Below are 27,656 nucleotides of genomic sequence, written 5' to 3'. Positions count from 1 at the left end.
ATTACCAGTTAAAGCAGCGCAGTGCCAAATTGTAAAAAGACCTCTGGTCATTTACCAGCAAAATGGTCCGGTCTGAAAGTGGTTAAGGGTCGCCACTGTAGGGGGTGGCACCACCACTGACACAAACGGAGGCTTTCCAGATAGTATGGACCCAGTTGGCTTATGTCTAATGGGTCTAAACAGGCAGGGGGTGTATAAACACCAGAGAATGGGGTTTCACACCACTCTCCACAACGGTCTCTTCCAACGATTCTGGGGGACAATTAACTTCAACCTTCAATTCCACAGCAAGATATAACACGGCCATGCAGCACCATCAACCACAAATTCAGGGATGGACCATTTCTTCACTGGCAGCTTCAGAGCCCTGGACAGAACCGCAGCCATACTAGACCCTAGAATCCAACACAATTGTACTTCAGCTAATTGCAGTACATGGGATGTTTTCCAAGCTTTTGTAGTATAATGCCCAGGGCCATCTTTCTTTAAGGCAGGGCAAAAGGGGCAGCAGCCCTGGGCCCTGTCATTGTTGTGGGGCCCAAAGCAGCTGCCCCATACTTGCCAACTATCCCAATTTAAATTCCCTTGTCCTTTGAAGTTTTAGTCCTGCTCTGTATCCCAATATCTCAGTGTGAAGTGCTGGTACTAATGCTGCCCAGCTCTACCCTATTGTTGTGTACAGATGACTCACCTGCAGACTCTGTGTTTACATGTAAATAACAGGCATTCATATGTAAATAGTGGCGGCACTCATAAGTAAGTAGCTGCAGCCAGCGGCATTGATAAATTGGTAAATAAAGGCGGAATTCGTATGTATATCATGCCCCCCTGCAGTGAGAAGATGATGTGCTGTAACCTCTAGCAACCAATCAGTGAGCAGTAATACTGTACTGTAATCTCTAGCAACCAATTAACAAGCAGAAATCATTTGCTGTAACCTCTAACAACTAATAAGTGAGCTGAAATGTGTGCTGTAACCTCTAGCAACCAGTCAGTAAGCAGTAATGATATGCTGTAACCGCTGGCAACCAGTCACAATTGTTGCCTGATCTGATATAGTAAACTGATTTTAAGTCTAGCTTCTATTTCTTTTAGGTCTCAGAGCAGGGGGAGAGTGAAATTGAATGGGGGGGGGGGGGGGCCCAAGAAAATTTTTGCCCAGGGTCCAATCAATATTAAAGACATCCCTGATAATGCCCTGTACACACGACCGGTTTTCCCATCGGAATAAACTCTGAAGGTTTTTCCGACGGAGTTCCGACGGAATTCCCGCAGAAACTGTCTTGCGTACACACGATCACACCAAAGTCCGATCGCCAAGAACGCGGTGACGTACAACACGTACGAGGGGACTAGAAAAAGGAAGTTCAATAGGCAGTAGCCAATAGCTTCCGTCTCGTACTTGCTTCAGAGCATGCGTCGTTTTTGGCCTCTATTGGATATTTATTTCCTTTCAATAGAGATACATGGAATACAATTTTGATGTTTGGGAGATTTAATTCTGAAATAAAAAGCCAGGAAGAGTCGGTAACAGCCACGCCATCTAAAGAGAGAATAATTGACAGATCAGCATGTGAAAGTGGAAGAGGCTTAGAAAGAAGAACCAAGCTTACATATTACCAAACGGGGGAAATATTTAGTAGTCGCCATCTACTTCTCTTGCATGAAACATCTTGAACTTCCCTCTACTGGGACACCAGTGATGAGCGCAGCGACCTTGAATGAAAGGTAGGTGGTTCATTTTACTAGTCTGTATAAGTTGATAAAAATTTATATTTTTGCAACTTCCATACTAAGGGGCTCAGTGGTAAAAGAAGAAACTATGGGGTCAACTCACTAATGGTTACCGCACGTTAACACGACCAAGTGACTAATTTGCATAAACGATCGAATGCGGTAAAAAAAATGTAATTCATTAAATAAAAAAAAACAAAGAAATGATTGTGCAGTATTTAATGCTAAATGAAAAATGTCGACAATAAGAAAGAAGGGAATCCACCGCTCCAGGGTGATCCACCGAAAAACAAATTGCTCTTCCTCCAAACAGGTAGGGGTCCCAGGTGCGGGCTAATTGCACTAGCAGAAGAACTCTGGATAGCCGCACTCCGGATCAGATAAAGTGAATTGTGCCTTTATTGTTTCCACTAAAAAAATCTTCACATCATACAAGTCACAACAGCAAAGGGAAAAAGAATATAGAACAAAAAATGCTGACGCGTTTCACGCTAAAGTTAGAGCTTACTCATAGCTATGAGTAAGCGTTAACTTTAAAGGCATTTTTAAAGGCACAATTCACTTTATCGGAGTGCGGCTATCCAGAGTTCTTCTGTTCTTTTCTAAATGAAAAATGTGTCGTTAAATATCACATAAAAACCATGCGCTGACAGCTGAATGTAAAGAAAACATGGCGGCGATTAAAAATTATGAAAAAAAAAAACAGAATGGGCCCCCCCCCCAATGCATACCAGGTCTGGTATGGTTTTTAAGGGGAACTATGTGGGGCCCCCCCAAAATCCATACCAGACACTTATCCAAGCATGCAGCCCGGCAGGTCAGGAAAGGGCGGAGACGAGCGAGTGCTCCCCTCCTGAACCATTCCAGGCCACATGCCCTCAACATGGGGTGGGGGGGGGGGTTGGGCAGGGGGAGAACTCTCTGCCCCCCACCCCAAAGCACCTTGTCCCGGCCTTTTTCCCCACAACCCTGGCCGGTGGTTGTCGGGGGTCTGCTGGCGGTGGGGGGGGGGGGATTATCAGAATCTGGAAGCCCCCCTTAACAAGGGGACCCCAGATCTCGCCCCCCCCCCTATGTGAATAAAAGTAAAAAGTAAATAAAAACACAATACAGATTTTAAAAGTTCTTTATTCATCAGATCCAGTAGATCCAACGTCAATCATGACACCCGCCGCACTGCTGTCTGCCTGCTCCACCACATGACAGATCTTAAACATCTAAGGGGCACAGTCATCTGGATGGCCCCCCTTGTGACGTCATCTGCCGGGACATGCTGAGTGGTGATGTCACCGAGGTGACTCCACCCAGGGCCGCTGTTAGAAATCATGGGGCCCTATACAGCCTACCTGACGGGGCCCCCTTGACCACGCCCACAACCCACCCTGGCTCCACCCACAACCCCGCCCCTCGTTTCGCCCCCACCTCCACGCTGTCAGGGTGGGGGGGGGGGGGGGGGTCTGGAGGCAGGAGCTGGAACATGTAACATTTACAGCGCCCCACCAATCATAACTGCATCTGAATGGGAGAGATGTCAGTGTTTTGACATGTGTGCCCTTTCAGTTTGTGTCTTCATACACCACCGACTTGTGTCCATTTACATCAGGCAACCTCTGATCTGTCACATTTAGAACTGGAAAAAAAGAAAACGATATTCTTTTCCAATTTTTTTTTCCCACCTGAATGGACACGGAGGAAGGTGGATCTAAATGCACACAAGTCATTTCATACCTGTAAACCTACATGGAGCTTTCAATCAGGTCTGCATGAAAAAGGACCTAATTGCAAAGCTTGGGTGAAAGGTTATCAAAGGGGAGTGGTTTGGGGGTGGTAAAAATGCAGCTTGGCTGTGTGTTTTTACTGTCCCTTCCCCCATCACATGTGTAAAAGTAGCATCTCACTATGTGCTCATGATGTATGGCTCTGTCAGTGTAACATGACTGTGTGGTGCTGACTTTGTTATGGCTGTGCTGAGTTATAGTCTGTAACACACAATACAGCCATATATCAGGAAAGTCAGAACCCAACAGCCATGTTACACTGACAGAGCCATACAGCACCTGCTGTGCCCTGATCATCATAATGATAATAACCATGAGCACACAATGAGAGCGAGGACTGCACATTGTACAATAGTGTGACCTGTCATTGTGTGTGTGTGTGTGCAGGGGACTGCTAGCCTGTGCACCACTGCCATTGGCCAGATTACTCCTGCTGCTCTGTCTGTCTCAACCGCTGTTATACGGCTCAGTGATAAGACCCTCAGACTGCAGCACTTACTGAATGAAGGGAGCCGTATAACAGTAATATCCATCCGCTGGAGAGGCATACAGTGAGCAGGAAGAACTTTAGTTTGTGCAGGTCTACTGAGAGCAGCATGCTGCACGGCTTTGTATCCCTGCACCCGAAAATGGAAAAAAAGTCTCTCTTCTGCTTTCACCTCCTGGGCCCCTCTGGTAACCTGATGGGGCCCAGGAAATGAATATATATTCCTTATATACCTTAGTAATCAAGTGGGTGCAGGTTAATATAATTATCTAGCTTGTTTTTTTTGTTAGCTAGAAGTTAAAAGCTTCTTGGGCCCCCCCTGCTGGCCGGGCCCGGTACAACAGGGCTGGTTGTACTGCCCTATCAGCGGCCCTGACACCACCCCTTAGTAGATGGCAGAGCAGGCAGACGTGGGAGCCTTCGCCAGCGCCCCAGTGTTTTTTTCAAAGGACCCCCATGTCAAGGGCATGTGACTTGGTATGGTTTGGGGGGGGGGTGCTTGCTTGTCCCCTCCCTTTCCTGATCTGCCAGAGGCTGCATACTAGGGTAAGGGTATATGGATTTTGAGGGGGACCCCACGCTGTTTTTTTTTTTCAGAATTTTTAATTGCCGGTATGTTTTTCAGCTGTCAGTGGGAAACCCCCTGACAGCGGATGAGTCATCCATTGTTAACTGATTGCCAACCAGCCACAGTACGTATACTGCAGCAGGTCGGCTCTATTGTGCAAAACGATGTACCAGGGCGTTGTTTCATGCAATATTTAAAATATAATATTTATCTCAGTGGTAGCTGATCTCTCATTGCAATAAAAGGAGGTTGTAATAGATTTACTACACAGTGCAAAATCGCAAACAAATGGCCTGGTCTTTAAGGGGTAAATCCTTCAGGGGCTGAAGTGGTTAAGGAAGCGGTGGCTGACTTCTCGGGCTGCTCCTTAGCAAGCAGCTCAATGTGAAAAATTACTGCATGAAAATATGCAGTAATTACCATATTACCAAAACGTTACCACAGTAGTTATTTACAGCACAATTCTTTGGGAATTGAACATTTGTTTCCGCATGTGTTACTTTACTAAATTTTTTTCTGCGTTATTTAAAGCGGGGTTCCCATTAAAAAAAAAAATATTAAAACTCAGCAGCTACAAATACTACAGCTGCTGACTTTTAATAATCGGACACTTACCTGTCCCAGGATCCAGCAATGCGGGGGATCGAAGCCCCGCTCATCTCCCCCTCCGTTCGGCAGCACCTGCATTGTAAGTGTGGGTGCCCGACTGTCGCTTCATAGCCGGGCACCTGCTGCACATGCGTGAGCGGCTCTGCGCGCCGTGATTGGCCGCGCAATCATCTGGGACCTGTCATGTGTCCCAGATGATTGACAAGAGGGAGGGGGCAGAGCTGAGCCCTTCCTGCGCCGAGGGGAAGTGATGTCACCAGCCCAGGCACTGAAGGAGGCAGACTACGAGTGACCCCCTAACAACAGCCATTTCGAGGTGAGTCAAAACATTTTTTCCCAAATTTTATAAATTTTATTAGGCACAATCATGATTTATTTTTATTTTTTGGGGGGGTGGAACACCACTTTAAAGAGGAAGTAAACCCTGATGGGTTTACTTCCTCTTTCATTCCCTGCAAAGGCAAAGCATAATGGACTACTATGCATCGCATACTACCCCATTATGTGTCACTTACCTGACACAGGAGCCAGCGAAGTCGCCGCTGTCCCCTGTAGTCCGCCGCATCCATCTTGTTGGTGGGGTCTCGCAGCTCCGCCGCTGTCATTCGGCGAAGCCGCGATGACGTCACTCCCGCGCATGCGCACGGGAGCCGACACGCGCGGCAGCTCCGTCGCTGAGAATGCCGCGCTCAGTGCGCCTGCGCGCCGCTGTCTACGGCGCATGCGCCGTAGACAGCGGTGCCCGTTTTCGGGCAAATATCTCCTAAACCATATAGGTTTAGGAGATATTGCTTGGACCTACAGGTAAGCCTTAATCTAGGCTTACCTGTAGGTCAAAGTGGTTTGTAAGGGTTTACAACCACTTTAACTCCTAGTGAATTGACCCCTATATGCTCTGTGCTCCATTCGCTTAGGGACTTTGAGGTGCAGTAATAATAAATGACACATTTTTACGTGACTATAACTGAGTGCTGAGTCCCAGCCCTTAGATACAGGTTTATAAATACTGTCAGGACCGTTTGGCACCAGCAAGAACAGGCCTAACATGTTTATCCCTAACTTTTATTTTCACTGTGGTTACAGGAGGGTGCTGTGAATGTAAGGTATATGAAGTGATTTGGCGAACTTTCTTATACAACTGTTGCAGCAGCATGCTACAAACAGAAGGTAGGTCCAGGAACAGATGGTTGTCAGCAAGTGAATGCTGCATGTTGAGCACTCCAAAGCCCTGAAAAATAAAAATACAAAATAGATTGAGCCAACAATGAGGATGATTGCCTAAGACCTAGTGTTTGCTGATATAGATAGTAGTCCTAAAAAGGACTTTTTGGTTTAGTGAACACAAGTGGGTGGCTACACAAGACAATGAACCTTCACCACTGTAATTCACATAAATAAAGTACGGTTTGATAATGGCAGTTTGTTGGCCCTCCTTATCTTCTCTTTACAGCAGTTTCAGTACACTGATACTATGACTTCCCTAATACCCCCTCCTTTTATAGTGAGATGATTGGCTTATCCATTTCCTTTGAGTTGATGGCAGAGATAATGAGCCATGGTATGGAGAGGGGAAGTGAAGGAGACAAGTTACACTAGCAGTGGTGGCCCATCCATTAGAGGGCCGCCCCCCCCTCAATCCATGTGCCCGGCCCCTAATCTCTTTGCAGGGCTCCAGACACGTGAAAGAGAACCCAGTTGGAGAGAGGGAAGGAGAAAAAAAAAAAGATTGCAGGCTGTGTGTGGTGGAGTGTACGGGAAGCCTCTGGTGCCAGGACCTCCTGGAAGCATGCCCATATATGTGTAACTGCGGAACTGCCCACCACCATTATGCCGTGTAGCATAGGTAGAGGGAGCGGCGTTGTTAGTCGGAAAGACATCTCCGGCCAGTCGGCACCTCTAACTCCCCTGTTGCCCACGAGTGTGGAACACCCACAGCAGGAGTGTGGCGGCGTATGTTTACATTGTTATATGAATAAAATTCCTTATGTTCAACTAAACTACCTCTTGCCACCCTGTACTTTGCACAAAGTCTCATCCTCCCAGCCCCCTTCCTTTTGACTTAGTAGGGATGGAAATACACGACCCTACCAGGCCATGATTTAATTTAAAGTCCCATAGGGATGGAAATACGTGACCTTATCAGGTCTAGGCTTCCTTAAAGTCCCTAAAATCTCCTCTCTCTCATTCACCTTGTTGTAACAGTTGAATAAGTTGTAGACCAAGTAACTTGACCATAAGACTTCCTCCTACATCTTTCATACATGTTCTTGACAATGATGGTAATGATTGCACTTTATGAAAATAATTTCAAAATGTCACATCGTCCAGTTTAGGAACCATGTGGGGCATGGCAGGCCACATGTTTATAGAGAAAGCATAGCTTCAGGAGAAAAACATTTGAAAATTTCCAATATGTGGAATTTCCAGAGGCTCCCAAACAGGAAGCACTGGAACATTATGATATTACACTTCATTCAAGTGAGATTGTGCCTTACTTTAAAAGTATCCGCTATGCCCCTCTCAGCATTGTCTCTTACACTTTCCTGTCCTCGCTCCTCTTAGCCCCTGTACACACGGTCGGAGATTCTGCCAACCAAATCCGTCGGATTTAGTCCGACGGATTGTGTCCGAAACTGTTGCATACACACGGTCGGACTAAGTTGTAGAAAAATCCGATCTTTCAGAACGTGATGACGTAATTTCGTTACGATGGGACTACGTTCAGGCTAGTAGCCAATAGCTTTGATGTAGGAATTTGATCTGAGCATGCGTGGCACTTGGTTCGATCAAAATTCGCTACACATGATCGGAGTATGTCCGATCGAACCAGTTGGTCGGGAAATATTTCCAACATGTTGGAAAATTGGGTCCGACGGAGATTCGGACGGAATCAGTCCGATGCATACCACACACAGTCGGATTATCCGACGACACGGTCCGATAGGACACATTCTGACGGATTCTCCGACCGTGTGTACAAGGGCTTAGACCTGTTTGGCCTGCTATGAAGGGTCATAGGGCTTCTTTACTGAAAGTCTCCCAGCCAGGGGCGGACTGACCATTGGGCCACTCGGGCCCTGCCTGAGGGCCCTGTGCCACTAGGGGGCCCTCTCAAGGTTGCCAGCCTCAGTAAAACCATGGAAAGTATGTAAAAATCTGTGTTTTTTTTTACATCTGTCTCTGAAATGTCCCTTACCGACATCCTTTTGGTCTAAAAATCCCGAGATTATACCTGCCCCACCTCTCCAGTACCTTCTCAGCCAATAGAAACATGTCTGTGTATACTGTGCGATTGTATACTGTGTGTGTGTGTGTTTGTGTATACTGTGTGGCCCCATAATGTCTGATTGCCTGGGGGCCCCATAATCTCCTATTGCCCGGGGGCCCCATGAGTTGTCAGTCCGCCCCTGCTCCCAGCCAGACACTGCTTTATTCACACATACACATTGCAACCTCCTTTTATTGCAATGAGAGATCAGCCACCACTGAGATAAATATTATATTTTAAACTACCTTCCCATTCTCAATGCTATGCAACACAGATTGAGTTGGTCTCATCTAAAACACTCCTGGATATTATGAATGTCCCTTTTTAAGATGGATATTATCCCTTGTTTTCTCTATGTATTCCAGACTGTTCTGACTCAGGCCCTCCTCCTATTTTTTCACTCAGCCTGATCGGTATTAGTTCCATTTCTGTGGCCTCACCCGCTGTGGTATTGTGCAGAATCCTGAATGGGCATCTTAATAAACTAAACGAGAGGTGGGTAGCCTTGGAAAGAGACATTTTATTGTTACCCTTGACACTGTTTTCCTGGGCTCACCCTCTGAGCCACATACCTTCGACATTCCAAACCCTTTTAGCTACTTCTTCGGGTTTGGGACTCCATTGTTCGCATATACGGCACCTCTTAATCTGGGCCCTTGGCTACAATTATGGGCAACCCAGATTTCCCACCTGGCAGTTATTTTTTTGAGATGGATGTTTCTTCTCCATTGGCCTTTTGACAAGCACTCAGCTTCAGTGGACTACAGTCCTTATGTGCCCTAATAAACCCAGCTCTGTTACATTATGGCAGATAGCTCAGCTATTTTCAGCTCTGACATTTCTATACCCAACAGGACTGTAGTGGCCTCCATAAAGACTTGACCCCCTTTGAAAATCTTTGTCTCCCTGCTCTCCTGCCATTTTGAAAGTTTATGGTATATTGCTTTCGAACACCTTCTCCAACTGCCCCATCTAGATTGGGAGAGGGAACTGGGGCACAAATCCTCCCAAAATTATTGGGATAAAGCCTTTCTTTTTACATTTAAACTGTCTCTAGCCTCTCAGGCACAGGAGAGGAATTACAAAATATTGACAAGGTGGTACAAGAGCCCAATACTCTTTTATAAAGTAATTCCTTCTATCCCTGACCAAGTCTGGAGATGCAGAGAGCCAGGTGGTATGCATCTCCATCTGTGGTGGTCTTGCCTGAAAATCCCACATTTTGGAATACCATTTTTAAACTAAGTTACCTTCTTATGGTTAAAAACTGGCCAAAAAGACTGGAGGTAGCACTTCTCTCTATGATCCTGGGGTCTATTACAAGAATCAAAAAGGGCCTTTTCCGATTTTTCATCCTAGTAGGTTGGGCCTTGATTGCCAGATATTAGAAGACTTCTCTTGTCCCTTCAATTAGGGAATGGGTTACTGAAATTAATCGTTTGATGAGAATGGAAGAGCTGCTTTCCATGGCCAACAAAAATGACACCAAATTCAGTGAACTGTATTTTACATGGCTAGAAGTTTCCACGTCACCTAAATGATTACCCTTCCTCACTTAACTGCTGTCCAAATAATGGTTTGACATGCACCTATAGGGTGCTTCCCACCCCGCCAGACTTTTTTAATTTCCCCTTTTGAACTAACTTGTACTTTTTCCCTTGATTTTGCATTCCTTCTCTTTCTTACCCTTCACCTGCTTTGGATCAAGACACCCTCGGAACACTCCTCTATGGGCGTTTTACTTCACATTAAGAGGTTGGGGAATCTGACTGGAGTCATCGGCGACCTCCTCGCGTCTAAATTGACATCACCCGACTTCTGTTCAAGGTCGCTTGAGCCTGACACCTGTTGGATTCCAACACAAACCCTGCTCCTTTGTCATATTTTCTGTTATTTTCTGTTCTTTATAGCTGTGAATGTTTGTTATTCAATTTAATCTGGATTTTACTGCACTGGTATGTACTGCTTTACATGCCACAAACTTAAAATAAATGTTATCTTTAAATAAGAGAATATATTTTGTGGGGGGCGGGACCGGATGTCCGTGTGAGAGGATGCTTCAGCTGAGAGCTCCAGCTCCCTAGGCTTTCTATCCACCTCAATCCTGCACATATCCTTGCCATCCTGCTGAGCTAGTAGCTGCCGCTGCTTGGGGGACCCTTCCTCGACCCATCCATGCCCTCCAAGTGTAGATTTAGCAAGAAACAGCCTCCTCCTAAGCCCCGCAACTCGCCAGCCAGACCTCACGTCACAGCCATCTTGCCTTCTCCCTCGAGGATGGCTGCCTCTTTTATCACACTCATGGAGCCACAGCAAACCCATCCAGTGGATGGAGACCAAGAAGTGCCTAGTACACCTCTGGGCACAGCTGACCAGAGCTCCAGGCGAGACATCCACGGCCACCATACTGGTGACCAACAGATCCTCCCTCATGGGCTGCATCGACTCCCTGGCCCCGGCCTAATCCTAAGTGATATGGACAAATTCCGGGGGCGGATGGTGGAGGCAGAGTCCAGAAGCTCTGATGTGGAGGACGCAGTGACCACCTCTGCACGCACCATTGCAGACCTGCAACGCGTGGCAAAAATGCTCACGGATCGCTTGGAGGACGCAGAGAACAGACTCCGCTGGAATAATGTCCGGGTGGTTGGCCTGCCTGAGGGAGCTGGGGGGTATAGCCCGGTCTCCTTTGCTGAAGATTTCTTTAAACAACTCCTGCATCTTACACAGATTTCCTCAGCCTACATAGTGGAATGAGCACACAGGGTGCCAACTGGGCCTGGATGGGCAGGAGCACCTTTCTTGGTGAAATTCCTCAATTACCAGGATCATAGAGGACCTTATCCTTGCTGCTGCCAGAAGGAATCCTCAGACCAAGTATGAGGACACCACCGTTCACCTGTTCCTTGATCTTTCTCCTTATATTCAACGTCGTAGGTGCTCTTTTGTGGATATCCGTAAACGCCTCAGGGAGAAGGGGTGTACATACAGTATGCTGTTTCCAAGCAAGTTGCGAGTTGTGCATCAAGGTACTGTTAATTTTTTTTTTTACCCCATTGGAAGCTGCTGACTGGCTGGATCCCTAGGATGATTGCTACCCATGCAGGTGTGATTGGTCCGGCCAGAGTCCTCCCCTGACTTTTGGCTAGCTTATTGGGGTTTATTACCCACCTTGATCTCTGTCCATCTTTTTCTCCCCCCCTTCTCTGTGTTTTATTTTTTCCTTTCATGAACATAACAAGAAAAACTTGTAGGTCCCAGGGGTCACCTATAAATATATGTATGACTCTAGTCTATCATTGGGACTTAAACAGAATCCTATATAAGCTCAGGTATTGGGAGCCGGAGGCTGCAGGATCAGCTGGAAATGTTATTTTTTCCCTGTTGCTTTTCTCTCCCCCCTTCTACTGGTCTGGGCAATCTTTTTTTTTTTTTTAGTTGCCCTAGGCCAGACTGTTACTAAGGGTCTTCTTCTATTTTTGGGTATAAAGTCCAGTTGCACAGTTTTTTGTTTTTTTTTGGTTCGCACGTGCTGCTGGGACAGGGAGTTATGTTTAATGAACTATGTTGTGTTTTTTTTTCTTTTGTTTCGCTGTTGCTTTTTGCACTACAACAGCCCTTTTAGAGATAGTGAGAGGAAGTGCCTTATCAGCTCCTCCTCTATGTGTAAGGGTTAACTGTGAATGGTTATGCACTACACAGCACTGTAAGTGGCAATGTATGACTCCTGGATCCTTCGCTGTGATTAGGCCCCCATCTTTTGACATTTTTGGTATTGCACTCATGGGCACACAGATTAAACTTGTTTCCTGGAATGTCGGGGGATTAAATTCTAAATTTAAAAGAGCCTTAGTTCTTAGATATTTACGAACCCACCACCCGCATATCATGTTTCTTCAGGAAACACACCTTATGGGTAATAAACTTCTAGCTCTGAAGCTACACACGCCACTTACTCATCCTATGCCAGGGGAGTCACCATCCTCCTGCACACAGGGCTGGCACTCCCACTAGGCGAACTAGGCAGCCGCCTAGGGTGCAAAGTAGCTGGTCCCGCCTAGGGTGCAAAATAGTCTAGCACTGGCCCTGCCTGCACAAATCCTTGCCTTGCCATATAGCAGAGGTTGTTACAGATCCGGATGGAAGGTATGCTATGGTAGTATTGGAAATACATACCTGCCATATAGCACTAGTGAATGTATATATCCCACCTCCTTTCTCCAGTGAGCTTCTCTATATAATGTTAGACAAATTGGCTGCATTGGCTCCAGTGAAAATCCTGCTGGCTGGAGACTTCAATAATATCCTAGATTACACACTAGATACCTCAAACCCACAGCGTGCACAGAATCTGGAGCTGGTTCATTGGGCCGCTTCTGCGGGGTTTGACAGAACTATGGAGGTGGAGGCATTCGAATCTCAGAAGCTACTCTCATCTGTCCCTTGGAAGCTTTTGCCAGAGTGGGTATGTGATCCGTTTGTGGATGGGGCCATTCAGACACTGTTATAGTCTCGTTGGCAGATTAATGAGGGTGCCTCGACCGCACAGTTAACCTGGGATGCATATAAAGCGACTAATAGAGGGGAGTACATTTCGGGCATTAAGGTACTGCGGGAGAAGGACCAGATATATGCTGACAATCCCTCATATGCCTCTCTGGCATACCTGCACCAAGCCAGAAGGGGGCTCCATTTACACTATAAGGATATGACAAAGGGGACAATAAGAGGATGATGGAGAGGGTATTTGAACGGGGGGACAAGAATGGATGCTTGCTGGCCATGCTGGTGGCTGATAGCTATGCATCCACTGTTGTCCCTTTTGTGTATTCACCCTCTGGTGTCTTCTAGGGAGGAAATTCTTGATGCTTTTCTTCCTTTTTATGCAACACTATACTCCTCTATCCCATCCTACCCCAAGGAAGACCTGGCTGTGCTTTTGGAACCACTGCACCTTCCCACTTTGCCCTCAGAGATCTCCGAGCACCTTGATTCCCCTTATAAGCTGGAGGAACTTGATGTATCAGTAGCATCCTTCCCAAACCATAAGGCACTAGGCCCAGATGGCCTGCCTGCTGAGTGGTGTAGGCAACGTAAGGAAATTATCTCACCGCGTTTGTTGGCCCTTTATCGGGAAAGCTCAAAAATGGGCCAGCTGCCTCCCTCAATGTATGAAGCACATATTGTAGCCAAGCCGAACAAGGACCCCCTCCACTGCTCCTCATATAGGCCGATCTCATTACTGAATATGGATTTTGAAATCCTTACAAAAATGCTGGCCAACAGGCTTATGTCAGTTATATCCCAGTTGGTGTTTGAAGACCAAACGAGGTTCATGCCTGGAAAGGCCACTGATATAAACCTGAGAAGGGTGTCTACCCATATACAGCTAGGCCCTGAGATTACCAAAGGAGGAATATTAGTCTTTTTAGATTTAGAAAAGTCTTTTGACTCAGTGAATTGGAGTTATATGCAAGAAGTGTTGTGGCGGTTCAGGTTTGGCCCTCTACTTTGTCAATAGATTGCGCTACTATATCGTTCCCCCGGTTGCGGCAGTCAGACTTAATGCTATGGTATCAGAGTTCTTCCTGGTTGCTAGGGGGACACTCCAGGGCTACCCTCTTCCTCCAGACCTATTTGCCTTGCTTATTGAGCCTTTGGCTGCAGCCCTGCGTGCGTCTTCTGAGGTGCAGGGAATACGGGTGGGTTTATTGGAGGAAAAAAAGCGTCATACGTGAATGATATGGTGCTTTTCCTGGGGGATCATGACCGCTCCTTGAGCACTGCCCTATCCATCCTAGACACCTTCTCCCGGTTCTCTGATCTTAAGGTAAATTGGGGTAAGTCACAAATTCTGCCATTGCAAGTCCTATCCCCAACCCTTAGGGCCCTGACAGGCTGCCCACTTCAGTGGGTGGATGCAGTGAAATATCTGGGACTGCATAATACCCAGTCGGTATCTGAGTTTATCCCCCTTAATGTTGCTCCGATGGTTCAGATGCTTAAGCTGTGCACACAGGCCTGTAACCTACCATTGTCCCTGATTGAGAAAATAAACTTGCTGAAAATGAAATGTTCTCCCCCTATTCCTTTACATCTTTAGGAATTCCATGGTTTGGATACCTCAGACTATTTTCCAGTCCATTGATAGAGCGATTACAGACTTTCTCTGGGGTGGGGGGACTCCACGCATTACATTGCAAGTGCTACAGCAACCCTGGAAAGAAGGGGGGTTGGTGGTACCCAACTTTGTTGGATATTTTTTAGCAGGGCAGTTGGTTTTTGCACATAGATGGCTGACTCACCCGGAGGATGATGCTGCGGTGACTTTGGAGGCTACAGTGGTTGGCTCATATGAAGCACTATCTGACTTACTATACAGGGAAAGAGGGGCCCCCTATCCCATGATGGGATCAATGCGCTCAGTTATCAGAGTATGGGACCTGACTAGAAGGGCAGCACTTCAGGACGGGGTAGCGTCACCTTATACTGCTCTGTGGCACAATCCAAGCTTATCCCATTTTTGCTTATCCAGATCCAATAGTCTGGACCAGATATGGGATTAAAACTGTGGGTGCTGTGGTTGGAAAATGGGGTGTTATTGACGTTTGATGTGCTCAGAAGTAAGTACCAGCTCCCTAGCTCACACTTGTTTCATTTTCTACTGTTCGGGCATGCTTTTTCGGCTCAATTTGGGTCCTCTACCCTAAATGTTGCGGGCTGGTGACCTGGAATCACTACTCAGGGACAAGCAACTATCCAAAGCCTTATCCAGTGGTGTAGCGCGGGGGGTGCAGGGGGTGCCGTGGCCCTGGGCATGACATTTAGGGGGGCGCCAGTATGTGTCACTACCGGCTGCCTCCTCCTAATTTTAAGTTCCTGTGTCCCCCTGTGGCCCTGTGATTGGGTATATGGGGGTCATGTGAGGTGTAGGGCTGGCCTGTCCACGATCGCTCCTGAGGTCCCGCCTCTGCACATGACCCCCATACGTTCAATCACAGTGCGCTGGCCGGACACTGAACATGGCAGCTAGAGCGCGGGGGGAGAGAAGCAAAAATGTGAGTCGCTGCTGTCTTCTCCTCCTATCTCCGGACCGCAGGTTAGGGGGCGCAAATTACTTGCCTTGCCCTGGGTGCTGACAGCCCACGCTATGCCACTGGCCTTTTCTACTATATATAAGGAATTGTTCAAGAGGAAGTAAACCCTGATGGGTTTACTTCCTCTTTTTTTCCCTGCAAAGGTAAAGCATAATGGACTACTATGCATCGCATAGTAGCTCATTATGTGTCACTTACCTGACACAGGAGCCAGCGAAGTCGCCGCTGTCCCCTGTAGTCCGCCGCATCCATGTTGCTTGTGGCGTCTCGCAGCTCCGAAGAATCACAGCGGCGCAACCGCGATGACGTCACTCCCGCGCATGCGCACGGGAGTCGCGTCTCGCAGCTCCGCCGCTGCCATACGGCGAAGCCGCGATGACGTCACTCCCGCGCATGCGCACGGGAGTCGACAAATTTGGCAAATCCATTCTTGGATTTGCCGCATTTAGTGCGCCTGCGCGCCGCTGTCTACGGCGCATGCGCCGTAGACAGCGGTGCCTATTTTCGGGCAAATATCTCCTAAACCATATAGGTTTAGGAGATATTGCTTGGACCTACAGGTAAGCCTTAATCTAGGCTTACCTATAGGTCCAAGTTGTTTGGAAGGGTTTACTTCCTCTTTCACTAACACTACAAAGCTTCTCACATCCCGTCGTGCTGCCTGGACATCGAATTTCCCGCAGCTTGACAATGATGACTGGGATGATGTCTGGAGCATCACGTTTGCCAGATTGGTGTCGGCCCATGATCACCTGATACAGTTCAAGTTTCTTCATAGGATATACTACACCCCCTCGAATGGCTGGAGGTGTGACACACCTGGGGCAGACTTTCTGCAAATTCTTTTGACTTTGCCTGCACATCCAGAGGTTCTGGGTGGGTGTGATGGACTGTGTTAGGTCGGTAACTACAATTGCTATTGCACCGTTTATTGAAATTTGTCTGTTGGGCTTGGTGGACACATTAGCACCCAAAAATGTGATCCATACTCTGCTCACATTGCTCCTGTATTATGCTCGCAAAGTGATTATCTTATCGTTGAAGAAACCACTGGCTCCTACCTTCATGGCCTAGAAGGCATTGATTAACAAGGCTCTACCGCTGTATGAAGCTACATATCTCAGTAGAGGGGCCCCTGATAAGTTTAAAAAGGTGTGGGGTGGCTGGATAGATGACAATTCAACTGCATCAGATTAATTGCCTCCTGGTGATTAGATGAACTATGTGGTGGGTAGTGAGGCTTGTGTAAGCTTAGATGGGAACCTATAACCACATTTACTACTGCTATTGGGGGATATTATACTGCATATAATGAATGTATATGTCCCCCCTTCCCTTCTTCCCCCCTCTATTATGGGTTTAATATGGAAGATTTCTGATGTCTGTTATTATTTGGTATGGGAGCTGCATTATACACTGGTGCTGGGAATTGTAGTGCTGAATGTTTACTATGTTCTAAGTTGGTATGTGTCTTTTTCAAAAACCTGTAATAAAAAGAGTTTAAATTTTATATATATATATATATATATTTTGTAACATAACTGGGCTTCAATAATGTAAATATAACTTTACTCGGGATGCTACAAATAATTTTTAACTTTATTGACTCATATAAAAAAAGAGGACCAAGGAACAGGGTACCTACATAAGCATGTATATTCTTTCAGCAATATAGAGAGCAATAAAATGACTTATTTTACATGACTTTGGGCATATTTTTCAAGGTTTTCAGGCCAGGGGTGTTGCTAGGATTGTGAAAGACCTGGGGCCAGTATTCCCCCCCTAGTATAATCCTCTTCCCCCTCCTCCAGGTCAATCTGTCCCCCAGTATAATCCCCCCAGGTCAATCTGTACTCCAGTATAATCCCCCCAGGTCAATCTGTCCCCCAGTACAATCCTCCAGATCAGACTGCCCCCAGTAAAATCCTCCCCCCTCCAGGTCAATTTGTTCTACCAGTATAATCCCCTCCAGATCAATCTGTCCCCCAGCACAGTCCTCCTCCCCATAGTCAATCTGTCCCTCGAAATAATGCCCTCCAGGTTAGTCTGTCCTCTAGTATAATCCTCTCCAGGTTAATTTGTCCCCCAGTATAACCTCCCCCCCCAGATCAGTCTGTCCCTTAGTACAATCTGTCCACCAGTATAATCCCCTCTAGGTCAGTCTGTCCATCAGTATAATCCTTCCCCCCCAGGTCACTCTGAACCCATTATAATTCCCTACAGGTCAGTATAACAACCCCCCCCCCCCCCCCCCAGATCAGTCTGTCCCTTAGTACAATCTGTCCACCAGTATAATCCCCTCTAGGTCAGTCTGTCCACCAGTATAATCCCCTCTATGTCAGTCTGTCCACCAGTATAATCCCCTCTAGTTCAGTCTGTCCATCAGTATAATCCTCCCCCCCCCCCAGGTCACTCTGGCCCCATTATAATTCCCTACAGGTCAGTCTGCCCCCCGCTATAATATAAAATATTTGCCTGCACACTACAGATTTTCAGGTTGAGTCCACATTTTTTTTATTGAAGCATGATCATATCAAACAAGAAAGTGCAACATTTTGTCACCTCACGAGAGTCACGCAAGACCCCTTCGTCAGGAATGTGATGTGATGTTCCCTCAGATCAGTCTGTCCCCCAGTACAGTCCCCCCCTGCAATGTCAGTCTGTCCCCTAGTATAATCCCCTCCAGGTCAGTCTGTCCCCCAGTATATTCCCCAGGTCAATCTGTCTCCAGTATAATCTCCCCAAATCAGTCTGTCCCAGGACAATTCCCCAAGGTCAGTCTGGCTGACCTGAGGGGATTGCACTGTGGGGGACAGACTGACTCCCAGTACCCACCATGGTTGATTTTTCACTAAGAATACTTTAAAATCCTTATTAGCACACATAAGCTCAACATAACTTACAAAGTTCCTCTTACATTCCTACTATGCCCTCATTCACAGGGGGCATACTAAAGAATACACCTGTGTGAGGGCTGTGTTTACGTGAAAATGGGCTGGGTGGGCCCCCTTCCCTAGGGACCAATGTTACCTGCACACACTTGCACAATGGATGATACACCACTGATTTGAACAAAACAAAAATTAAAAAAAATGACAATCTAAAGAACTTTTTACACATTTTGTAATATTATCATTCCATTTTTTTCAGGCTTCTATGATAAGAAGCCATGGCTACAGACAGATCGGTGTTATCAATTATTGCTGAATTGAGGGGGAAATTACCAGAAATACTGGAAAAAGGTGCGAGCTGGTTATATAAGGATTTGCACTCCATCACTCAGGAGGACCAAAAAATTCTGGATGCAGCAAAGACCCCAAAAGACAGGACTGAAATTTTACTACACATTCTACGGGACAAAGGAGAAGAGGCCTGCGGTGAATTTCTCATCAACTTAAAGAAAATGACACCAAGTTATCCTGGACTGACCGGCTTATCACAATACATGAATGACTGTGAGTAATTTGTGGCTACTGACATTATAAAAGTGTCTGTTTAAAGGTTATAGGTCCTGAATTAACCAAGATTGTATATTTCATCTACCCCGATCAGATCATTTAGTCTGAGTTATAATGGCTGTGAATTTAAAAAGGAAATAATCCATGGTAATGAAAATGCTGCATGTGAATGTCTTTGATTAACTAAACCCATTTTTTTTATGCTTTTATCTGCTTGCATTGGCCATGGAATGGCAAAGGCAAACATTCTATTCCACATGTGTTAGGCCACAATGGCAAAATGTATTTTTCAACAGACATGAAATCTGTAATAGGCACCGTTTGGGGAAATTCCCCCCAATTCCTGTCCCCAAAGACAGGGGATCACTGGGTCATGAAGTGAAAGACATCTGTCACCTCCAAAAACCAAGTGCAATAAATACCTAATAGAGGCTCCAACCCTTCACCACTCTTTCCAAGGTGCAGGCCATGGAAGGTCAGTAATGCACACGACCGGACTGTCCGGCAGAATAGGTCCGATGGAAGAATTCAGTCGGATATTCCGATCGTGTGTGTGGGATAATCCGATCGTTTTTCTTTAAAAAATTCTGACGGACCTAGAAATAGAACATGTTTCAAATCTGTCCGACTGACTCAATTCCTAACGTCAAAACCGTTCGTCTGTATGCTGATCTGACGGACCAAATACGATGCAAGGGCGGCTATTGGCTACTGGCTATTGAACTTCCTTTTCTAGTCCAGTCGTATGTCATCACGTTCAAAATGAATGGACTTTCAAACAGACTTTAGTCCGTTCGCGTGTGGGCAAGTCCGTTCGTTAGGAAGTTCGTCGGAACTCCGTCGAAAGTCTGTTGGGAAGACCATCAGATCTTTTCTGACGTAAAGTCCGGTCGTGTGTACGAGGCATAAGGTATTGCATGGGGATGTGATGTTCAGTCTTGTAGGTTTGTTCTATATTGTAAGGCAACATATCCATATCTTATTAAAAATGTAACTATACTTAGGTGGGAGAACGTGAGTTTTGTTCCATCTGGAAAGGGATAAAGGGCTTGGATCATGTGAATTGGCAGTAGAACACATACATACAGTAACTCAGGTTATGAAATACAGAGTGGTGACCATAAAAGCTTTTTACAGCTAATAATAACATTATAATGGTAAATTTATTGGTAATGGGACAAAAATTACTTTTTCTTTGCCCCGCCTCCAATGGGTATAACAGCAATGGCTACCTGACACCCAAGATGCTTACAGCTTCTGACAGCTGACGTTTTTGTTTTTAACAATCCCCAAACTTGGCCAGCCTCATAACACTTATTAGATCTTTGGAGTACAGGCATACACCACTTTTAAGTACACAATGGGGTTTATTTACTAAAGCTGGAAAGTGCTAAATCAGGAAAATCACCTTTGTAATTTTTACATTTTAATTTGTAACTTTTAATTCATTTCTTTTTTTAAGTTGAATTTATTTTAACTTTTTCATTTTCATTGAACACTAACTGTACTCTTATGTTTTTTCAGACAGAAGAAAGAACTTCTTAGATCTTTTAACACAGTTGAATTTGAAAAGCGATGAGAAATTAACATTGCGTGATATCCTTGCTATTGGACCAGAAAGTCTAGAGAATAACAAACCCAAGAAGATAGAAGACCTTCCCTGGCATTTTCTACGGAAGTTAATGGCTTTGAATATAACGGCAAGAAATACTTTAATTGAAAATGAATTGTTATGTGTAGGGTCGAATGAAGATGATGACCTGCTTGAAATTTTTAAAAATACAGTTAAACATTATTCACATTCTATTCACCCCTTGGATGTCCTATGTGCACTCCTCCATTGTTCAGACAGCTTTGTTCAAGGAGAGATTGTAAACAAATTGTCCATGTGCCAGTTTGCTGTCCCCCTGCTACTTCCTGCTGATGATGGGTCACGATGCATCCTCATGCTGGGGGCAATGAGAGATATAGTGAAGAGATGGAAACCTAATTCACTAGCTGACAATAAAGGGTTCAGAGAAGAAAATGTGGTCAATATACCCATGCCAATCTTCTCTTTTTTCAGGCTGGGGGAAAGCAAATTATCTAAATCTAAAATCCTGAACCAAGTTCTTAATCCAGTTCAGCAACATAACAACTTCTTCATTCACCATGATATGGAGGGAGGAAACATTGAGAGGAAAATATCTGATGGCCTTGCGGAAATGTCCTGGTATTTTCCCTGCGGTAAATCTGATATCTTCCCAGAGCCCATTGCTGTCACCAACCTTCGAGGAGACCTGGAGACCAACTGGGACCAGTTTATGTTTCTGGCTCAAGTCTCCTCAGCTGTATTTATATTTATTGAGAATATTTCTGAAAGGGAATTCAGGCTGTTATCATCCTGCGGTAACCCTGGTATCCAGTATTACTTCATTGTTACTCCCGGTTCTGGTAAAGAAATTAAAATTGAGACACTGCAATATCTAAAAAAACTAATGCCAATATTAAACTTAGATAAAACAAACATAATAGTCAATGCACAAACAGGGAATAATGTAGAATTCGTGAAGCGAATACAAAAATGCATTAGTATCCTACATAACAATAAACAGACACCATTGGAGCATGTGAGCAAAGAAACTCATGACTTTGCCATCGTAGTAGATGAAGAATTTCTTGAATGTCAGACAGCAAAAAAGTATGCACGTAATATTACTAATACAATAGAAAACGTAGAAGAATTTAAGACGAAAACATTGGTACTACAAGGAGATCTGTGGAAAAAACTGTCAGAAACTGAAAAAGAGCTGTGCAGAATGAAAAGGCAAGGAGGAAAAGATACACAAGAATATCATTCTGAACTGGAACTGCAATGCCTTTCAATACGCACTGCACAAAATAAGCAACACCTGCCAGGTAGCATACTTCTATTTATAAATGCAATAACTCATTTGACTCAGAAAGAAAGACAGATCTTTTTAAAATGGGTAAAACGTCTGCTAGATTCAATTTCTAGAAAAAATCTTTTGCTCTTGCAAGAAAAATACAAGAAATATATTGAGCGAAACAGAGAAGAACTTCAGCAGTTAGATCAAATTACCTCCCATAGCTGTTTAGGAACTGAACACTTCATTCGGGAGATAGGGCAGATTTATGAGGCTGAGTGTTATGTGAGTAGATACAACAGTACTAGAGAAGAAAAGAGAGAATTTATGGGACTTCCAGGAATAGCAGCTGATCTTCTGTTGGATGGGTTTCCATTAGAACTGATTGATGGAGATGCCTCCAATATTCCTATACAATGGATAACTGATATTCTGACTGAGCTGGACAACAAAACAGGAGGGCAATGTAAAATGAGAGTAATATCTATACTGGGAGTGCAGAGTACAGGGAAGTCCACCCTTCTGAACACCATGTTTGGTCTGCAGTTCCCAGTGGCCAGTGGAAGATGCACAAGAGGAGCCTTCATGACTCTTCTAAAAGTGAAAGAGAACTTCCAGGAGGAGCTGGGCTGTAACTTCATCCTGGTGATTGACACTGAGGGGTTGAAAGCTCCAGAGTTGGCCTCTTTGGAGGGCAGTTATGAACATGACAATGAATTGGCCACATTAGTGGTTGGTTTGAGTGATATCACCATCATCAATATGGCCATGGAAACCACAACAGATATGAAGGATATTTTACAGATTGTGGTCCATGCTTTTCTTCGAATGAGAGAAGTAGGAAAGAAACCCAACTGCCAGTTTGTACATCAGAATGTCAGTGATGTGTCTGCACATGATAAGAATATGAGAGACAGGAAGAAACTTCTGGATCTACTGGACAAGATGACAGAACTGGCAGCAAAAATGGAAAAGAAAACCGGTAAAGTGATTTTTGGTGATGTCATGGATTATGACTTTGAAAACCACAACTGGTACATTCCAGCATTATTTCAAGGTGTGCCCCCTATGGCTTCAGTAAATATTGGCTACAGTGAACATGTTTATGAATTGAAAACGTTTTTATTTCAATTCATGAAAACCCAAAAATCTACCGTCAAAGCACTCAACATTCGAGAATTCATAGTCTGGATGGAAAATTTATGGAGGGCCGTTAAGCATGAGAAATTTATATTTAGTTTCAAAAACAGCTTAGTAGCGGATGCCTACAACAAACTTTGCAGTGAATTTTCTCAGTGGGAATGGCAATTGAGCAAAAAGGTCAATAATGTGGTGACCAGCATAAAAAATGATATTAAAAATCACTCTGCAGACACTCTCGATGCCGAGACATATGGCCAGTACACACAGGAACTTGAAAACATTTTGGTTGAAGAATTCAATAAAATGGTGGAATTGCTAGAACATTATTATGAGAATAAAACTGAAAATAAATTAATAGAAGAATACAGAGAAGTATTTGTAAAAAATATATCTGTTCTAATAAAAAGTCACCAAATAAATGCACTTAATAAGCTTGTAGAGGCCTTTAATATTCAGAAGGGAAAGTCCGAGATTCAGGACATTCAAAATAGATACCAGAATGTGATTGAAGATAAAATCACAGAGCTTCTACAAATCAAAAGTCAGAAGGGGGAACTCAACGATGAAGAATTACAGAGGAAATTTAACACAATGTGGGAAAATACACTCTCAGACTCACATTTTGAGAAAATAAAGAGACGCAACGTAAGCAGAGAAATGTTTCAGGAACTCAGAAAGGACATGAAAAATAAAGGATCTGCTGTACAAGAAAAATTGCGTCAAATTAACAATTTCGAAAAGTATGCAGTCATGTTTGACATACAGGACAAAAAGTACATTGATTTGTCGCAGACCCCAAAAATACATGGTGTGCCACTTTTTGATCAAGAACACCATAAACCTTTAGAAGATTTTGCACATTCACTAATTGAAGGGTGCAATAAATATGTGACAGAAAAGGTTAACAGCTCTGAAGATTATACAGATATGTATTGTAAGGATTTACTGCACATGATCAATGAACACTTTAACACAAACAGTGAAAAACTCAACTTCACCACAATATTTGAGCTGGATATAAAGCATTTCATTTTAGCAAAAGCTGCACAAAGTTTTGAAAAGATGCATGAAAAATTCATAGAAGAGAACGACCCTAAAACCTACCTGAATAAACTGAAGCCTCTGTATTTTTTAATGTTTCAGAACATTTTCCGAGAAAAAGATGAATGTCAGAGCAGAGCCAAGCTCTTCTGTGAGAGCTATCTGGAGCCGGCTATCGTTGAGTACATTTTTGAACAGCTTGGGGGAAAAATTGTTGATGATATTCTAAGAAGTTCTGACAAGGAGGTCTTCACCAGCAGAACATGTTTTCAGTTTACCGTCCTGCAGAGTCTCCTCAAAGAAATGTCATTTAAGAAATATCTCCGCTACATTCAGTCATACGAACAATTTTTAGCTGACTGGATACTTCAGTACATCTCAGACAAATACCAAAATTCATCGACTCTCAGAAAATTCGAAGAGGAGATTTTAAATAACATTGAGAAAAAGATCACAGATGTTCTTAGCGATGAAAGGTGTCTCCAGAGTGAAGACATAGGCAAATATTTAGACAACGTTTATGAGATGCTAAAGAGAGAATTAGTAATTAACAAGAAAGGATTGAAGTTCATCACATTCCACAGCAAAGCAAATGTTGGAGAGTTCTCATCATACATCAAGTCATTGCTAAAGGAAAGGAAACAACATATTTTGTCAAACTTGCAGTCCATAAGAATTGAGTGTATACTTGAATCGGTCACCCTGAAGCCTCAGGAGGAACTGCTCAGGAAGGTGATTGGTTGCAGGAAGCAGTGCCCATTCTGTAAAGCCCCCTGTGAGGACGGAGGCATAAGTCATCAAAAACACTCTGCTTCTATCCACAGACCAGAGGGATTGGGAAGATTAAAAATGATGAAAACAAACACACTGGCCACGGGGATCTGCACCACTTCTGTGGCTTCTGGGGACAAATTCAAAAATTCAGATACAGAGTGGAAATTTCACGAATATAAGAAGTACAAAGAACTTTACCCAGATTGGGAGATAAGACCTGACACTTCCACTGGGGCAACAGACTACTGGAAGTTCATTTTTGTGATGTTTAATGAAGAGTTTGCAAAGGAATACGGTACTGAGCCAGCTGTACTGCCCAGCCAGTGGGGGCTAATAACCAAAGAAAAAGCTCTTTACAGCTTAAAAAAGATTTGAACAATATCAAGACAACTGACTAATAAATTAAGAAAAAAAAAAGTATTTTTAGTTTGGATAGAAAGTACAGCAAAGACACCCCCTTGAATAACCCACCCAGCCTCTCAGTTCTTTAGGCCAGGTTAGGGGATAACATGAAATGTTCCAACAACCCACCATGGGTTGGGCCCCAGTATGAAAATTAAAACATGTTTCTCTACAAACTGAAACAACAATGCCTGTCTTGCAGTGTCTGTAGTGGTGAAAATGTTAGTTGCCTAATTGTCAACCCAATTCAATGATTTTTGAGCCACTCAGTATCATCACAAATCTTTTGGCAAGTCAAACAACTCCCATATATGTATTTTATTTGTGCAATTAGCTATTTGTCTGGAGTTCAGCTATCACCCTAGGAATGTAATTTATTCCATAGGAAGATATTTATTTGTATACCTTCTACATCAACTACTTCTGTATTTTCCCTTAATCATTTTTGAAGTGTATTTCTAGCCAAAACTTTGTAATTTCAATGTTGGATAGAATAAGTAAAAATTAGAACCCATGTCTGGTTTTGGTTGCTGGAAGGGTAAATAACTGGCATTGAAACTCCAAGCTTTATCTCCTGATGGTGTGATGACCAGGGCAGGACTTAGGGTGGTGGGGGCCCCTGGGCTTGAGTCACTTTCGGGAACTACCTTCTATACATTATCGTATTTAATGGCGTATAACACGCACCCCAAGTTTAGGAGGGAATTTTAAGGAAAAATAACTTTTAGGAGGGAAGTTTAAGGAAAAAACGTACATTTAAATGCCCATTAATGCAGCCTTATCAGTGTCCATCTGCAGCCTTGCCCATCCATTTGCAGCCTTGTCCAGTGTCATTGCAGCCTTGTCAGTGTAATTTGCAGTCTTGTCAGTGTAGCCTTGTCATTTGCAGCCTTGCCCCAGAGTCATTTGCAGCCTTGTCATTGCAGTCTTGAAGTTCAAAAAATGGGTCCTCTCGCAGTCCCGAGTGGATACGAGAGTAGCCGAGTGTACTCAGCTTGGCTCAAAGTCACGCCCAGTCCCTGTGTTAAGTCCATCATAGGGCGGGACTGTGAGCGGAGCCGAGCTGAGTACAATCTGCTATGTATCTCGGGTCTATTGGGTGGGGCCCATGGGCTTGAGCACAGTCAAGCCCAATGGTAAGTCCGGCCCTGGTGGTGACACTCAGCTGTCTGCCTACTACATTAAAGGCTCCCTTGGACTGTAACTGGAGGAAGAGATGAGGACTATAGTTCCACTCTGAAGAGCTGAAGCTTAAAAAACTATTTTATTCCAATGAAAGTAGAATCTGTTTAATTCGCCAATGCAACCATCAGCTGTTGCTTCTGAGAATTGTTTGTGGCAATGCTGTTAACTTTAATAATCCAAGTCCAATAATTAAGGCAGCTTATACAGCTTAGGGGGTTGAGCAAAAGAAAATGCCTTGATTCCCTCATAAAACAAAACAAGATAAAGTTGGCGCACAAATGAATGGTCTCTTTAAGAGCGTTTGACTATCTCGTGGGATGTTTGTTTATTTAAATAAATGTCCTGTAGATGGTCTCAATGTGCGGCTGTTAACCCATTATGGACTTGGTAAAAAATGGATGCAGCAGAAAAAACGATCAAAAACAGCGCATCAAAGGGACTAGTAGATTGATGTGAAAAAGACTTTAAAATGTCATTTATTAAATGTAAAAAATAAACACAGACATCTGATCCCTGCAGGATCTCAAACACATAAAAAACACCAATCATAAAACGGACAGATGTTTGATAATGAAAAGCTCCTCAGATCTCTCAATTATAACTTTGGAAAGGTCAAAACCAACGACCAATGTGCACAGCTTTCGAATGCCTAATGAATGCAATCAATCATCTGAAAGAACCCAAAAAGTCAGTGTAAACGAATGGAACAACGTTTCTAGGGACACTCACTTCATAGGTGTTCAATGGGCTGCAGAGCTGATGAGTCCAGTCTGATGACCGAGGGGGAGGTGTTTATTTCAGCTCCATCTGAAGCGTTCGGCTTGGAGGCAGAGGTGTAATGCTGCACGCTAGGTGGTAAGGATCAAGCTTAGTCACCAGATGATATCAGCTGTACACATAGGCAGCTTGGAGAACGCTGCACTGCCTGCAGTGCGGCTTGTCCGAGCGGCTGTGGATCACATGAGAGGCTTGTCACGTGGAAGGCTGTGAAGGGGAAGGTTGCTATGCCGACTCTCCTGCTTACATGTTTCGCGCTCCTGCGCTTTGTCAAAGCTGGAGCGGCATACAGCAACCAGAAAGATAAAGGCATCGGGTAGTGTGTAGGGGCGGGGACTGTCGAAGTCTCTCAGGTTAACCCCTAATGTGTCACTAAGCCTCCTGCAGTTAAAACCTTATTAGACAGGGGTCTGTGTCAGTGAAAGAACTGTTAGAAAACATCTAATAGGAAATGTGGATTGAAACATA

At 44.4% G+C, this 27,656-nt stretch overlaps 1 protein-coding gene across 1 annotated transcript; it reads left to right on the top strand.

The window, feature by feature from the left end:
* The first annotated feature begins 1,646 nt into the window (after positions 1-1,646).
* Positions 1,647-26,653, top strand: LOC143923485 (up-regulator of cell proliferation-like). Its single transcript, XM_077447170.1, has 3 exons — positions 1,647-1,728; positions 18,692-18,996; positions 20,524-26,653. The coding sequence occupies exons 2-3, from the start codon at positions 18,711-18,713 to the stop codon at positions 25,197-25,199; spliced, it is 4,962 nt and encodes a 1,653-aa protein (XP_077303296.1). The 5' UTR covers positions 1,647-1,728; positions 18,692-18,710; the 3' UTR covers positions 25,200-26,653.
* Positions 26,654-27,656: the final 1,003 nt, after the last annotated feature.

The sequence above is a fragment of the Lithobates pipiens genome, unplaced genomic scaffold (genome assembly GCF_037356315.1).
Source record: "Lithobates pipiens isolate NorthernLeopardFrog02 unplaced genomic scaffold, aLitPip1_a1.2 Scaffold_22, whole genome shotgun sequence".
In the NCBI taxonomy this organism is placed as follows: Eukaryota; Metazoa; Chordata; class Amphibia; order Anura; family Ranidae; genus Lithobates; species Lithobates pipiens.
Note: the sequence above shows the minus strand (reverse complement) of the source record. Positions and strands in the feature narration are given on the sequence as shown.